Source organism: Ursus maritimus (genome assembly GCF_017311325.1).
Source record: "Ursus maritimus isolate PB19 chromosome X unlocalized genomic scaffold, ASM1731132v1 scaffold_X1, whole genome shotgun sequence".
NCBI lineage: Eukaryota > Metazoa > Chordata > Mammalia > Carnivora > Ursidae > Ursus > Ursus maritimus.
This window is the reverse complement of record NW_024423319.1, coordinates 93,963,323-93,980,495: the sequence shown is the minus strand read 5'-3', so window position 1 is coordinate 93,980,495 and position 17,173 is coordinate 93,963,323. Positions and strand designations below refer to the sequence as shown.

The 17,173-nt window shown below is 37.6% G+C and overlaps 1 protein-coding gene across 1 annotated transcript in view; it reads left to right on the top strand.

The window, feature by feature from the left end:
• CFAP47 (cilia and flagella associated protein 47) overlaps nucleotides 1-17,173 on the top strand; it is a 503,621-nt gene that overhangs the window by 28,319 nt on the left and 458,129 nt on the right. The window contains exons 9-10 of the mRNA XM_040635242.1: nucleotides 12,993-13,179; nucleotides 13,908-14,121. Of these exons, the coding sequence (XP_040491176.1) occupies nucleotides 12,993-13,179; nucleotides 13,908-14,121 (401 nt within the window). The remainder of the gene's footprint in view (nucleotides 1-12,992; nucleotides 13,180-13,907; nucleotides 14,122-17,173) is intronic.

Genomic DNA, 17,173 nt, shown 5'->3' with positions numbered 1-17,173 from the left:
CAGGAGAGCTTGAACGGTGTCTGTTTTATTCACTGCTTTATCCCCACAGCCTAGAAGAGTACTTGGCATAGAGAAGGCACTTAATAATTTTGCTGAATGAAAGATTGAATGAGCTACCCATGTCTCATGAGGTCTTTCAGATGGCAGTATTTGGATGGAGCAAATATATTCTGGATTCCTAACACTTTTTATGTTAAAAAGCTATTACTGCTTTTACAGGTGATCGATTTCAGAAAGTGGAATTAGCACTGACAGGCACAGGACTTCCTGTCTTACTACAGTTTGAACCAGGAAAGGTCCTTAATTTTGCACCTTGTTTCAAGGGTGAACGTTCAGAGCTTCTGTGTATTATGCAGAATCGATCCAACTCGCTTCCTGTGATGTACCGTTTTCAAAAAACTGCACATTTTAAAATTGATCCTGAAAAGGGCAAGATTGATGAAGGATGTATCCAGGTAAGATAATTATTCAATGCTTTCACATGCTTCAAATATTTTAAGATTCACTAAAATGACATGCAGAGGATTAAAAACTTCATTTTGTTCCACCAGTATTATAAATTGTATCTCTTCTGTGGCCTAGTTAAGAATACTTTAGTGTTGGCACTTATACAGTATCCATAATTATTTGTTAAGTGCGTTTCATGTGCCAGGAAAAGCATTTGACACTAGGGAATGTGAAGAAGGACAAAACATAGTTATTGCTTCTAAGAATTTTTTTTGGGGGGGGCTCAAAGAATATTTATTTATCATGGCCCCAGCAGGCAGACCCCTAAATTTAAATATTAAGCATGGAGCCTTAGCCCTCCCTGCCTTGGGTGGGTGCAGGAACAGGTCCCGAAGCCTTTTTCTAGGACAGTGGAACCCAGCAACCAGAGGGGGTATGCCCCTGAGCCAGTAGCTGCTGATAGCTGCAAACTGTGAAAAGGAGGTAGGAGCCAGGCACTTGTCCCAGTCTCAGAGATGCTGACGGGAGGGCAGGATGCTTTGGGACTCACCCCCAGACTGAAGGTTGGCCAAGCTGGGATGCACACGTGGGACGAGTGGAAGTCCAGTGCGTCACCGGCAGAGGCTGTAGCCCCATACTGAGTTAACCCAAGACAGAAGGGAAGGGGTTGGCAGTTTGGCCTCTGAGGGGTCCAGGCCTTGCCCTCCTGTGAGGTGAGCTGGTATAGGGGAAACTAGCCACGATAGTCTTAACTACTTGCTGAGGGGTGAGTTTCTCAGCCTTTTACATAAGTGCATGCCCCTTGCCCCTCAACTCTTCAGCCACTGGTCACAGGCATTATGTGTCGCGGGCACAGTGAGGTGTGGCGGGTGTGGGGGTAGGCTGCACTTATCAGAACCCTTGTAGTCATCAGGCCAACATCGGGTGGGTTTGGAGGTGTCTTGAGTGTAGGGAGGAAACCAGGTCCTAGCACAGGTGCTGGTGGTCCTGGAGTGACTCAGACAGGCCCACAGCTGGGGAGAGCAGGGACATATGCCGCCACCGCAGCCCCACCATTCCCTTGCGCAGTCTCTAGGGTGGGTTCCACGTGCGCGGTGCTCGTGGCGTAGCGGGGTGGGGCTGGGAGGCGGTGGCACCGCTCAGCTCCTTACGGCTGCGCCTGCGCCTGCGCCTGCGCCCGCGCCCGCGCCCGCTGCAGACTCACTTCCGCTCGCTCCTGGAGCCCGGCTGACTGCGTGCTGACTGCAGCAGCCGCGTGGTAGTGGTGGCAGCCCGGCTGGGACACAGACGGAGTCGCCCCCTACCTTGGCCTAGGGCAACCAGTGCCTGGTCCGCTGGTGCAGACAGCGATGCCTCCACCTTTTCTCCAACGCTCCGCCCAGTAAGAATTTTTTTTTATGTACTAAGGAAGTGTGATACCCGCAGTTACGGTTTAAGAAGAATGCAAAATGTGTTTAAAGAGGTCTGTAAGAATGTGATATAGAAACTCAGACGACCGTTGTTTTAGTTCCAGCCAGGTAGCAAGGTCTTCCTATGATAGTGACATGAGCCAGACCCTGAAGGTTGAGCAGAATTTTCAAATTTGAAACTGGTGATACTGAACTGGCCTAGGGCTCGAACTGCTGGTGTGGAGCAGACAAGTGGAAGTCTGAGGAATGCCTGTTGAGTCCAGGCCAGCTTCTGTCTTACTGCTCAGATAACTCTTGCCATTATCCTCTAAACCAGGGTTGGCTGACTTTGCTCCACAGGCCAAATCTGGCCTACTGCCTGTTTTTTTTAAAGTGAACCACTGTTGGAACATAGCTGCTCTTATTGTCTGTTGTCTGTGGCTGCTTTCATGCTACAAAGGCAAAGTTAAGTAGGTGTAAGAGAGCCGTGTGACTTTAAAAATAAGATAGTTAAATGGACACCTGTGTGACTTTAAAAATAAGATAGTTAAATGGCTGAGTCGGTTAAGTGTCTGCCTTTGGCGCAGGTCATGATCCCGAGCTCTCAGGATTCAGCCCGACCTTGGGCTCCCCACTCAGTTTCTCCCTCTGACCCTCCCCCATCTCGTGCGCTCTCTCTCTCTCTCTCTCTCAAATAAATAAATAAAATCTTAAAAAAAAATAAGATAGTTATTTTACCAGCCAAACTAGGTTTACTTGGGAATAGCAGATCACTGTAATTCAGGACAAACAAGCTATGGCAAAAACCATAGGGTACTCCAACAACCAAAGAGAGGAACGTTATTTTATGGAGGAGGAGGAAGTTGGGAGTGGTTATTTTGAACGAGAGTCCATTGAAGAAAAGCGGGAGTCAGAGTGATGATGATTTTTTGTTGGCTGAGTTGCTGGGGTAGTCGATTTCTTATAGAAGATACAATGTACATCTTTTCCGGTTGAGACCTGTAACTGATGATTCTTTCCAATCCACGTTTCTTCCAGTAATTGAAGTTTAGTGTCAGGGTGTGAGAGCTCCTCCTCTGACCTCCCTATTCCATTTTAGTGAGGTTTCCCTTTGTTAATTTTTACAGTTACATGGCCCATAAAGCCTAAAATATTTACTGTCTGGCCATTTGCAGAAAAAGTTTGGAGCCTTGTTCTAAACAGTAGCAAGCATGAATGCTTTCAGTTTCACCTCAGGTTCTTATGTTACCATCTTTTCTCCGCTGCATTGTGATATGGCTCATAAAGTTATTGATGGAAGCTTTCTCCCAGTTGCAATCAGGAACTATTGTACACATGTTTAAATGCATGCAGCTCATATTTATAACTCTTCCTGCTTCATTAGAATGACTCACTTCCGTCCCCCCAAATTTGGATAGATTTAATCAGTCTTTATAGAATAACAACTGATGTTAACGACATTATGCAAAACGTTTGCTTTTTAACCACTTCCTAGACTTTTAGGTCAATCCTCTTAAATCTACCAACTCAGTTTATTTTCTCCAGTGACCTGCACCTCTTTCAAAACGTGTCTGATAGCTAAGTTCCAAATGTCATTTTTTTTTTAAGATTTTATTTATTTATGTGACAGAGAGACAGGCAGCGAGAGAGGGAACATAAGCAGGGGGAGTGGGAGAAGAAGAAGCAAGCTCCCAGCGGAGGAGCCCAATGCGGAACTCGATCCCAGAACGTCAGGATCACGCCCTGAGCCAAGGCAGACACTTAACGACTGAGCCACCCAGGCGTCCCAAGATTATTCTTTTTAATACTAGCTTATTGAACTAGAATTCACATATGATAAAATTCACACATTTAAAGGGTGTAATTCAGTGGTATTTAGTATGTTCAGAGTTGTGCAACCATTAGCACTAATTCTACAACATTCTCATCACCCTAGGAAGAAGCTCTATGTCCATTAGCAGTCAGGGTTCCCTGGTCTTATTCCTCAGCCTGTGGCAGCCACTAATCTGTTTTCTATGTCTATAAATTTCCCTGTTCCTGACATTGCATATAAATATAATCATAAAATATGAAGACTTTGTGTTTGGTTTCTTTGATTCAGCATTATATTTTCAAGTTGCATCAGTGTTCAAGTGTGTGTCACTACCTCATTTCTTTTTATGGCCATATTGTGTTCCATTGTGTGGATAGCCTACCTTTTGTTTATCCATTCATCAGTTGATGGGCATTTCAGTTGTTTCCATCTTTGGCTATTATGAATAACGCTGCTATAATTATATTGTTATAACATTGTTATGATGTCCTTTTTGTGGTGAGGACACTTAAGATCTACAGTTTTAGCAAATTTTTTCAAGTGTATGATGTAGTATTGTTAACTATAGTCACCATCTCCAGAATGTACTCATTTTGCAGAACTGAAACTTTGTGCCGTTTGACCAACATCTTCCTCTTTCCCCATCCCTCCCACCCCTGGCAACCACCTTCTCTCCTTTTTTTGTTTAACTGTTTTGGATTCCACATGTAAGTGAGATCATGCAGTATTTGTCTTTCTGTGTCTGGCTTATTTCACTTAATATAATGTTCTCTGATTTAATCCATGTTGTCACAGATGTCAGGATTTCCTTCTTTCTTAAGGCTGAGTAAAATTCCACTGTTCTTCTGCAGGTGGATATCCAGTTTTTCCAGCACCATTTATTAAAGAGACTGTCATTTTTCTACTGTATGTTCTTGACATTCTTGTTGCAGTCTAGTTGATTGTAAATGCACAGATTTATTTGTGGGCTCTCTATTCTGTTCATATGTTTATATGTCTTTTTTATGCCAATACCTTACTGTTTTGGTAACTATAACTTTGTAATATAGTATAAAATCGGGACGTGTGATGCCTCCAGCTTTGTTCTTTTTGCTCAAAATTGCATTGGCTCTTCAGAATCTTTTGTGTTTACATTAGAAACAAAAAGAATAAAATACTTAGGAATAAACTTAACCAAAGAGGTGAAAGACTTATACACTGAAAATTATGAAACATCGATGAAGGGAATTAAAGAAGGAACAGTTGAAGAGAAAACCATCCTGTGTTCATGGTTTGGGAGAATTAATATTTTTAAATGTCTATACTACCCAACGTGATCTACAAGTTTATTACAATCCTTTCAAAATCTCAGTGGTATTCTTTACAGAAATAGAAAAAAATCTAGAAGTTCCTATGGAGGGGTTTTCAGTACTCTTCAGTATACACTGAAGAATGGAATTGTTGAATCATATGATAACTCTATTTAACTTTTTGAGGAAACTGTCATACTGTTTTCCAAAGAGATTGCACCATTTCATAACTCTTACCAGCAATGAATATGTGTTTTAATGTTCTAATACCTCCACACCTTTGTCCATATTTGTTAATGTCCTTCTTTTTGATTTTATCTATCCCGGTGGGTGCAAAGTGGCTTCTCACTGCAGTTTTCATTTACATTTCCCCAGTGACTGTTGATGATGAATGTCTTTTCATTTACTTATTGTGCATTGGTATATCTTCTTTAGAGAAATGTTTATTCATGTCTGATAGGCAGAATAATGGCCACCTAAAAATGCCCTTATCCTAATCTCTGGAATTTGTGAATATGTGATGTTATGGTAATGGAGAATTTAGGGTTTAATTGGAAGTAATGTTGATAATCATTTGACCTTAGAATGAGAAGATTAGCCTGGATTATCTCTGTGGGCCCAATATAATCACAGGGGTACTTAAATGTGAAAATAAGGGGCAGAAAAAGTGTCAGTATCAGAGTGATGTGATGTGAAAAATATTTGCATGTCCTTTGCTGGCTTTGACAATGGAAGGGGAGGGTGATGAGCCAAGGAATGTGACGGCCTCTAGAATGTAGGAAAAGATAAGGAAATAAATTCTCCACTACACTCCAGAAATGAATGTTGTCCTGCTGAAATCTTGGTTTTGGTCCATTGAGATTGGAGTCATACTTTTGACCTACAGAAGTAGAAGATAAGAACTGAGCTGTTGTAGCCCACAAGTTGTTTGTAATTTGTTATTGTAACAATAGGAAACTAATACAATATTCTTTACTCATTTTTAATTGGGATATTTATCCTTTTGTTGTTGAATTGCAAAAGTTCTTTATGTATTCTAGGTACAAGTCTTTTATCAGATATGTGAACTGCAAATATTTTTTCCCCATCTGTGGGTTCTTTTCTCATTTTCTTTTTTGTCCTTTGAAGTACAAAAGTTTTAAAGTTTGATTAAGTCCAGTGTATCTTTTTTCCCCCTTTTGTCACTTGTGCTTTTGGTATCATATCTTAGTAGTTATACAATATCCAAGGTCATTAAGATTTGTTCCTGTGTTTTCCTCTAAGAAACTTTGCTTACACATTTAAAATATATTGTCCATTTTGAGTTTCATATAGTGTTATTTAGAGGTCCAGATTCATTCTTTTACATGTCCAGTTATCTCGGAATCTTGGTATACTTAATGAAAAACCACTTGACTGTAAATGTAAGAGTTTATAGACTCAATTCTATTTTATTTAGGTTTATCCTTATGCCAATATCACAGTGTACTGATTAGTGTTGTAGTAATTTTTGAAATTGGGAAATGTGAATCCTTCAGGTTTGATCTTTTTAAGGAAATTTTTAACCAATTTGAGACCTTTGAAAATTCATATGAATTTTAGAAATAGCTTACTAATTTCTATAAAAACAAGAACAAGAACAAAACACCCCAGCAGCTGGGATTTTGATAGGAATTATGTTGAATATATAAATCTATTTGAGAGTATTGCGATCTTAATAATATTAAATCTTGCAATTTATGAAAATTGGATAGCTTTCCATTTATTTATGTCCTTTTAAATTCCTTTCAGTGGTGATTAGTAGTTTGCAGTATACAGCTCTTGCCATTCTTTTAAAAATGTATTCCTAATATTCTCTTCTTTTTGATGCTATGTAAATGAAATTGTATTCTTTAATTTTTGTATGGTTTACTGCTAGTATATAGAAATGCAATTGATTTTTGTATATCGAACTTGTATCCTGTAACCTTAAAATCATTTATTAGTTGTGATCATTTTCAGTGGGTTCTTTGGGATATAAGATTAATGTTATCTGTGAATAGAGACCATTTTCTACCTTCCTTTCCAATCTGGATGAATTTTATTTCTTTTTTCTTATATCATTGCCTTGGCTAGAACCTCTACTATGGTATTAAATAAAAGTGACAAGAGAGGATATTTTTCTTCTTCCTAATCTAAGGGGAAAGCACTTAGTCTTTCACCATTAAGTATGATGTTGTTTGTGGGTGTTTCATAGATTGCGTTTACCAACTTGGGAAGTTTTCTTCTACTCCAAGTGTTTTAGGTGTTTTTACTGTGAAAATGTGTTGTATTTTCTCAAGTACTTTCTCTGTGTCTATTACAGTTATAATGTTTTTTTTGCCCTTTATTGAGATGGTGTATTACATTGACTGATATTCTGATGTTAAACCTGGGATAATTCCATGTTGTACATAGTGAAAATCCTTTGTATATATTGCTGGATTCAGTTTGATAGTATTTGGTTGAGGAATTTTGCATATATATTCATTAGGGACATTGGCCCATAGTTTTCTTTTCTTAAATGTCTTTGGGTTTGATGTTGGAGTAAAACTGGTGCTAATTCTTCTTTAAATGTTTGATAAAAAAATGTTTGATAAGATTCATCATCAAAGCCGTCTGGTTCTGGACTTTTTATTATCAGAGGTTTTTTGATTTCTAATTAATATCTTGTTATCCCAGGGCTATTCAGATTTTTTATTTCTTCTAGAATCAATTTTAGAAGTTTGCAACTGTCTAAGAATTTGTCCATATCATCTAGGTTATCTAATTTATTGGCATACACTTGTTCATCATATTACCTCATACTTTGTTTTGTGTGTGTATGTCAATTTTGGTTTTCCGTTTACGGAAATCAACTACTTTGTTCACAAGCATTTTATTTTATTTAAATAGTTTTTTTCTTTATTAAGTTTTTAATTTAATTCCAGTATAGTTAACATTCAGTGTTCTATTAGTTTCGGGTGTACAATACAGTGATTTAACACTTCTATACATTACTTAGTGCTCATCGTGATAAGTGTACTCCTTACTCCCCATCACCTGTTTCACGCACCCGCCCCCCACAACCATCAGTTTGTTCTCTTTAGTTAAGAGTCTGTATCTTCATTTGTCTCTCTCTCTTTTGTTCTTTGCTCATTTGTTGTGTTTCTTAAATTCCACATATGAGTGAAATCATGTGGTATTTGTCTTTCTCTGACTGACTTATTTTCCTGAGCATTATACTCTCTAGCTCCATCTGTGTAGTTGCGAATGGTAAGATTTCATTCTTTTTAATGTCTCAGTAATATTCCATTGTCTACATGTATGGCATCTTTATCCATTTACGTATTGATAGACACTTGGGTTACTTCCATAATTTGGCTATAATAAATAGTGCTGCAATAAACACAGAAGTGTATATATCCTTTTGAATTAGTGTTTTTGTATTCTTTGGGTAAATATCCAGTAGTGCAATTGCTTGATCACAGGGTAGTTCTATTTTTAATTTTCTTTAAAAGAAGATTTTATTTTTAGTTTATTTGACAGATTGAGAGGCACACAAGCAGGGGGAGTGGTGGGCAGAGGAAGAGAGAGACGTGGGCTCTCAGCTGAACAAGGAGCTGGACATGGTGCTCGATCCCAGGACCCTGGGATCATGACCTGAGCTAAAGGCAGACACTTATCTGACTGAGCCACCCAGGCACCCTGTTCCTTCACTTTTTATTGTTGATAGTGATATTCTGTCTTTCATTCTCAATTGTAGCAAATTGAATCTTTCTCTTTTTTGTTTTTTGCTTGGTGAGTCTAGCTAATGATTTTCCATTTCTATTGATTATTTCAAAGACAGTTTCAGATTTGTTGATTGTTTCTGTTGCTTTCAGTTCTCTATTTCATGTATTACTGCTATTGTCTTTATTATTTGTTTTCTTCTCTTCACTCTGGGCTTTACCTTGTTCTTCTTTTTTCTATTTCCTAAGGTGGAAGTTTAGGTTATTGATTAAAGGCCTTTTAAATTTACTTCTTTCTTTTTTTAGCTTTTAACAAATTGTTTTTTAATTTGTTTTTGACATAGAGCAAGCGAGCAGGTGCCAGTACAAGTGGGGGCAGGGGCAGGGGGAGAAGCAGACTTCCTGCTGAGCAGGGAACCTGATGTGGGACTTGATCCCAGGACCCTGGGATCACGACTTGAGTCAGAGGCAGACACTTAACGGACTGAGCTACCCAGGTGCCCCTAAATTTATTTCTAATCACAGCTTTTGCTGTGCTCCATGAGTTTTGGTATGTTGTGTTATAGTTTTCCTTCATCTCAAGGTATTCTCTGATTTCCCCTGAGATTTCATTGACCCATTGGTTCCTTAGGAGTGTATTGTTTAATTTCTACATATTTGTGAATTTTCCATATTTCCTTCTCTTCATTTGTTCTCTTTAACAATTTTTATACTTTATTTCTAGTCTCTATTTTGTGAGATGTTTTCATACCTTTTCTAATTCTTTTTTTATTGATATATAATTGACATATAGCATTAGTTTCAGGTGTACAATGTAATGATAATTTGTATATATTGGAAAATGATCACCATAATAAGTCTATTTAATATCTAGCACTATACGTAGTTATAAATTTTTTTCTTGTGATAAGAACTCTTAAGATTTACTCTTGTAGCAACTTTCAAATATGTGGTATAGTATTATTAACTATAGTCACTATGCTGTACGTTATATCCTCATGACTTATTTATTTTATAACTGGAAATTTGTACCTTTTGACCTCCTTCATCCATTTCGCTCATCTGTCTCCCCTCGTCCTGGCTACCACCAGTCTATACTGTGTATAGATGAGCTTGGTTTTTTTTTCGTTTTTAGATTCCACATATAAGTAAGTTCATATGGTATTTGTCTTTCTGTGTCTGACTTACTTCACTTAGTGTAATGCCCTCAAAGTACATCCATGTTGTCAAAAATGGCAAAGTTTTGTTCTTATTTTATTGCTGAACACTTGATATTTCTTGTCTTTCTGATAATAGCCATTTTGACAGGTGTGCCATGATACTTCATTGCGGTTTTGATTTGTATTTCCCTGATGATTAGTGATGTTGAGTGATGATGATTAATGAGTGATATTTTTTTTCCATCCCATTGGTTGCCTTTTCATTTTGTTGATGGTTTCCTTTGCTGTACAGAAGCTTTTTAGTTTGATGAAATCTCACTTTATTGCTTATTTTTACTTTTGTTGCCTTTGCTTTTGGTGTCTTCCTTTAATTCTTTAGACATATTTTCCATTAGTCCTTTGAGCATATTTATAATAGTCAACTTATCATTTTTGTCTAATAAATTCAGCATTTGAGTTTCTTCAGGCACAGTTTCTATTTATTGTATTTTTTCTGTGTATTGGCCATACTTTTCTCTTTCTTTTCATGTACCATAATTTTTTGTTGAAAACTGGGCGTTTTAAATGATATAATTTGGCAACTCTGAAATCAAATAGCTTCCAAGATTTATTGTCATTGCTATTTGTTTTTGTTCTTTTTCTTTTTTGACTTTCTAGACTGAGTCTGTAAATGTTGTTTTCTTTGTTATGTGCAGTCAATCAAGGATCTGCTCAGTTAATTTAGGGGTCAGTTAATGATTGGGCAGAGCTTCTCTTAAATTCTTTGAATCAATAAGTCTCCAGCCTTTGCCAAGAGCTTTTGTGTAAGTGTACTGGGTGAGGCATATCTACATTGTTCTGTCTCATAGTTTATTGCTTTCTTTGGCCTTTAATTCCACCTTGTACAGAGTCTCTCAGCCAGATGTCAGAAATTAGAGCTTTCTCAAGTCTTTCATGGGCATATGCACTGTCATACACGTGTGTGGTGATCTAGAGTCCCAGGAATATGTCAGAGCTTTTCAAATATCCTCTGAATATTTTGTGTTTTTATTTTTCTTTCTTTTTCCTTTTTTCTTTTTTTGTTTTGTTTTGCCTCTTATTGGCCTTAAATGGTAATGCTACTTCAAGTTGCTGTAATGTTTAGCAATTGCTGCTGATTTTTTTGATGGGGGGAGAGGGGAAGAGGGTACAAAACTCGGGGGAGAGAATTGTTCACAAAAAATGAGCCCTGGAACCCAATCAATTAAAAATAATACCGTGGGGCACCTGGGTGGCTCAGTCGGTTAAGGTCAGTCTGCCTTTGGCGCGGGTCCTGATCTCGGGGTCCTGGGATCAAGCCCTGCATCAGGTTCCCTCCTCAGCAGAGAGCCTGCTTCTCCCTCTCCCTGTGCCTACTGCTCTTCCTGCTCGTGCGCTCTCTCTCTGTGTCACATAAATAAATAAAATCTTTTTAAAAAAAAGATTTTGAGAAAGATTTTGAGATAGAGGGAGAGAGAGAGCAGGCACACTCATGAGCAGGGGGGAGGGGCGGAGGGAGAGGGAGAAGCAGACTCCCTGCTGAGCAGGGAGCCAGAGGTGGGGCTCCGTCCCAGGACTCTGAGATATCACCTGAGCCGAAGGCAGATGCTTAACGAACTGAGCCACCCAGGTGCCCCTAAATAAATAAAATCTTAAAAAAAAATACCCATAGCTTTTTAGCTAGCTTCTAGACAGGACAAATAGGGACAATTCTCTGGGGATAGGATTTTTGGAGAGCTCCAAACCGAATCTTTTCCCTCGCCGGCTGCTAGGCTAATAGTTTTTACAGCTGCCATAGTTATAAGGCTGTTGTTTTTCAAGGAGAGCTCAGGGATGCCTGGGTGGCTCAGCTCGGTAAGCCACAGCCTTCAGCTCAGGTCATGATCTGAGGGTCCTGGGGTTGAGTCACGCATTGGGCTCCTTGCTCAGCGGGGAGTCTCTTCTCCCTCTCCCTCTGCCTCCTTCTCCCTCTGCTTGTGCTCTGTCAAATAAATAAATAAATAAATCTTTAAAAAAAGAAAAAAGCAGAGCTCAAAATGGAATAGGAGGATGGGATTACAGGGTATAAAAAACACAAAACCAGTTATTCTTTCAGAGATTCAGCTATTTTTTAGATCTTACTTAATTAGTCAATATATAGTACATCAATAGTTTTTGGTGTTCGAGTTTAATGATTCATTTGTTGTTGCATATAACACCCAGTGCTCATCATATCACGTGCCATCCTTAATGCCCAGCATCCAGTTACCCCATCCCCCCACGCACCTCCCTTTCCACAACCCTCAGTGTGTTTCCCTGAGTCAAGAGTCTCATTGTCTCCCTCTCTGATTTCTTCTCATCCAGTTTTTCCTCCTTTCCCCTATGATCCTCTGCACTATTTCTTATATTCCACATATGAGTGAAAGCATATAATTGTCTTTCTCTGACTGACTTATTTTACTCAACATAATACCCTCCAGTGCCATCCATGTTGATGTAAATGGTAGGTATTCATCCTTTCTGATGGCTGACCAATTATTTTTTTCTTAAATACTCCTGGATTTTTATAAGCTTTCGGGTAATTTTAAAATAGGTGTGAAGTTGATTTGGACAGTTATTCCAGTGGTTTATTTCTCTTACGGAGGAGTAGATATTTGGAGACCCTTGATTTGCTGTTCTGGAGGTGCTTCAGTACCATTGTTCTTAATTTTTTCTTAAATACTTTTCCAATAATGTATATCTTAAAGGATTTGTCAATGCTGTATATGGTATTTCTACGCTACTTTTATATTACTGCGATGGACTAACTCTCCTTAAAAATTTTATAAACGGTTTTTTTATTTGCTTTTTATTTTTCCAATAGTTTAATATCATTTTTGTAATCCATTTGGACTGCTAAAACAAAATACCATAGATTGCATGGTTTATAAAAAGCAGAAATTTACTTCTCACAGTACTGTAGGCTAGAAGTCCTAGATCAAGGTGCCAGCATGTCAGGTAAGGGCCCTCTTCCTGGTTGTAGACTTCTTGGTAGAAGAGTCTAGGGAGCTCTGTGGGGCCTCTTTTGCAAGAGCACTAATCCCATCACCTAATCACATCGCAAAGGCCCTATCTCCTCATTCCATCGCATTGGGCATTAGGTTTAAACATACGAGTTTTGGGGATTCACAAACATTCAACCTATAGCAATTGGTTACTTTTTCTTTTTTTAGAATGTGACATGTTCATTCATTCCACATCAAGTAGGAGTCTTTAAAGTGAAGCAGTTGATAGAGATTATTGGTTCAGTGGCAGATGAAAATTTGCAGTCATCGCTGAAACCTTTTCATCAAATATATTTAGATTTCAAGAGCATCTGCAAACCCTCCACCAAAAAAGTTGTGATGAAAATTAATCCTGGTAAGCTAATGTGGACACTTAAATTTTTTTAAATTAAGATTATATAGGATTATTTTAACACGCTGATTGTTTAGCTATGTATATCAAATATGGTCTGATCTTGTTCTCACCTTACGAATGCATCAAAATCACCTAGAAGGCTGGTTAAAATGGATCTCACTGGTCTGTATCCCAGAATTGATTGTTAGGTCTTTGGTATGACCCAAAGATTTGCATTTCTACCATGACCCTGACAGTTGCTGATGCTACTACCATTTTGAGGATTACAATTTGCGTAGCACTGGATTTGTGACCTATAAGATTTATTAAATATTTTAATGGTTTTTATATTTTATTATTCTACATTTTTGAGTCTATAATATAAACTAGTTTCGACCATTCCATGGATTATTTTGATGCTGCTGTTTCCTGTAATACTCAATTATCTTTTATACATTGAGCCATATGAAATTGCTGATATATAGCTCTCTTTGATCTATAAAAGCTTCTGTCACATAGGCTAACCCATTCCTTCAAGTTACTGTTTTCTTTTTTATGTATGCAATATTTTCTAAATTGTTTTGTGTAGGTCCATTTATTGGATGACTTATTTGTATTTTCTGAATGTGTTTGTTTAGGGATTTGGTTTTAAGTTAGAACCAATGGTGTAGTGTATTAATACATGGGTATTATTTGGAAAGCTGAAATTCAAAAAACCGTATTTAACTTGATATCTAATTCTATAAAAGGTATATCCCCATTGGTCAGTAATCCTACGGGACAGTTTGTGGTTAGAGACTTGCCAAAATACAAATACCGTGCACCTGTTACAGTGCTTCAGTCAGCCATGACAAGCCTTCACAATCATCGCAGAGGTGAAGAATCAATGAAGGGTGCACTGATAGCCTTTCCCAATGACCGAGCTGCAAGTATCAGGTCTGGAGACCAGCATAAACTTTTCAGGTAACATGTTACATTAAAAACGAGAAATTTTGAAAGACACAATGACCAACATGATATGCAGGTCTTAGCAGATCCTGCTGTAACAAACTAATGATGATGATAATAATAATAGTAATAAAATTTTATTTTATCTCTCTTGTTTTGTTTTACATTGGAGGTGGTGGTTATTGAATGCTACTGTATTTGCTTTGTCTTACCTCTCATCACCTCTACTGTGTACTTGACAGGAAGTGAATGGTTTACCAGATGATTATTAAAATATGCTGTTGACAAGTATAGAATAATAGGAAAAAAATCAGTTTTAGAAATAGATCAAGTTCTCAGACTAGTCATATTCATTTAAGTATGGCTGACAGCTTGAATTTATCTAAGATAAAAATAAACATTTACAATTGCGAAAAACCAGTCGTTCGTTGTCATCATCGACATTATCATCATCATCATCATCATCATCATCATCACCTTCGTTCCCCTCAAAGTCACATTTCCCCTAACCTTTCCCAGATTGAACTAAAACCTCACCAATTAGGATAAAAAATGATGTTAAACCTCAATTTAAATCGATCCAAACCTCAAAGAAATTACTACCTTACAAGTGCTTAGTGAGAAGGAACCCAGGCATCCTGGTTTTTACACATTTGAGACTGAAACGAGTTTCTTTTCTGCCTGCTTGTGCGCTACTTGTACGCTATCTGAACTTGATAATGTTCCTGGGTTTTCTCTACTTGTCTCTTTACCTTTGGTGAGTCATTGAGCTCACTTAATTTTACAGCCATTTTCTTGCAGTATCATTTGATTTTAGGCCATAATTGTTTTATTATCCACAATTGGAAAATTCTGGGTCTTTGCATAGTCAGTCTTATTATTTTATTTTACAAATTTTATTCGTACCAGCCTTTCTCTCTCTGTTTTTGTTTGACAAGTACCATGAAGCATAGGAGTGCAAAAATCACTCAAACTCTATTTAAAATAATTATATAGTATAAAAAAGGAAAACCCATCTCTCCCTCTGACTCATTGCATTCCCTCCCATGCAGAAGTATCTGTTGGAAACAATTTTTTATGTATCCTTTTCAGTTCTTTCCTATGCTTATAGAAATATGTTTGTATAGACAAATATTGATTTAATATTAATATTATTTTCTGTCTAAATCAGTCTTGATCATATGATCTAAAAATACCAGATTTTAAAAATATTCTTTATTTAAATTTAATTTAGGTAACATACTTAGTATTAGTAGTTCTGCCAGATTTTTAAAAAATTTTATTTAAATTCTATTAATTAACATATAGTTTATTATCAGTTTCAGAGGTAGAGTTCAGTGATGCATCAGTTGCATATAACACCCAGTGCTCATTACATCACATGCCCTCCTTAATGCCCATCACCCAGTTATCCCATCCCCCACCCACCTCCCCTCCAGCAACCCTCAGATTGTTTAACTATAGAGTTAAGAGTCTCTTATGGTTTGTCTCTCTCTCTGATTTTGTCTTATTTTATTTTTCCCTCCCTTCCCTTAAGATCCTCTGGTTTGTTTCTTAAATCCCACATATTAGTGAAATCATATGATAATTGTCTTTCTCTGATTGACTTATTTCCCTTAGCGTAATACCCTCTAGTTCTATCCATGTCATTGCAAATGGTAAGATTTCATTTTTTTGATGGCTGAGTAATGTTCTATTGTGTATTTATATTACTTCTTCTTTATCCATTCATCTGTTGATGGACATCTGGTTTCTTGTCATAGTTTGGCTATTATGGACATTGCTGCTATAAACATTGGGGTGCAGGTGCCCCTTTGGGTCCCTATGTTTGTATCTTTGGGTAAATACCTAGTAGTGCAATTGCTGGGTTGTAGGATAGCTCTATTTTTAACATCTTGAGGAACCTCCATACTGTTTTCCAGAGTGCCTGTACCAGCTTTCATTTCCACCAGGGGTGTAAGAGAGTTCCCCTTTCCCTGCGTCCTGGCCAACATTTGTTGTTTCCTGACTTGTTAATTTTAGCTATTCTGACTGGTGTGAGGCGGTATCTCATTGTGGTTTGATTTGTATTTCCCTGATGCCAAGTGATGTGGAACATTTTTTCATGTGTCTGTTGGCCATTTGTATGTCTTCTTTGGATAAATGTCTGTTCACGTCTTCTGCCCATTTCTTCAGTGGATTATTTGTTTTTTGGGTGTTGAGATTATTAAACTTTATGAATCTTGCCAGATTTTTTTTTGAAGAAAGCTAAACTTTTCCTGTTTATTTCATGGCCAAAATTATTTTTCTCGATTTACTCTTTCCCATATTCATAGAGATGCAAAATTTAGTTATTTTCTGGTGAGCAATTAGTAAATTTAAGTAATGAAATTTTATGATGTATTAAATTGTTGGTAACTATAATTGCTATTTTATTTCTTAATGCATTTCATTAATGATTTTGACAAGAAAATAAAGAAGTTAGGAATTTTTGTCTAATTTTTGTTTACTACAGTATGTCCTGTGTTTAGAAGAGTGTCAGGCATATAGGCACTGTGTAAATATTTTTTAATAAATAAACAAGGAAAAGTGTTTTATTTGCATAATAATCTTTGTCCCCTGTATTTTGCACATTAAAAAAAAATCACCTACTCAAACCTGAAGTATTTCATGAAGTTTATTCTTTTTTTTGTTTTCATTTTAATTCCAGTTAGTTAGCATACAGTGTAATAGTAGTTTCAGGTGTACAATTCAACACTTTCATACATCACCTGCTGCTCATCACACCAAGTGCACTCCTTAATCTCCATCACCTATTTCACCCCATCGCCCCACCCACCTCCCCTCTGCTAACATCAGTTTGTTTTCTATAATTAAGAGTCTGTTTCTTGGGGCGCCTGGGTGGCTCAGCCATTAGGTGTCTGCCTTCGGCTCAGGTCATGATCCCAGGGTCCTGGGATCGAGCCCCGTATCAGGCTCCCTTCTCGGTGGGAAGCCTGCTTCTCCCTCTCACACTCCCTTTGTTTGTGTTCCCTCTTCCGCTCTCTCTCTCTCTCAAACAAATAAATAAAATATTTAAAAAAAAAAA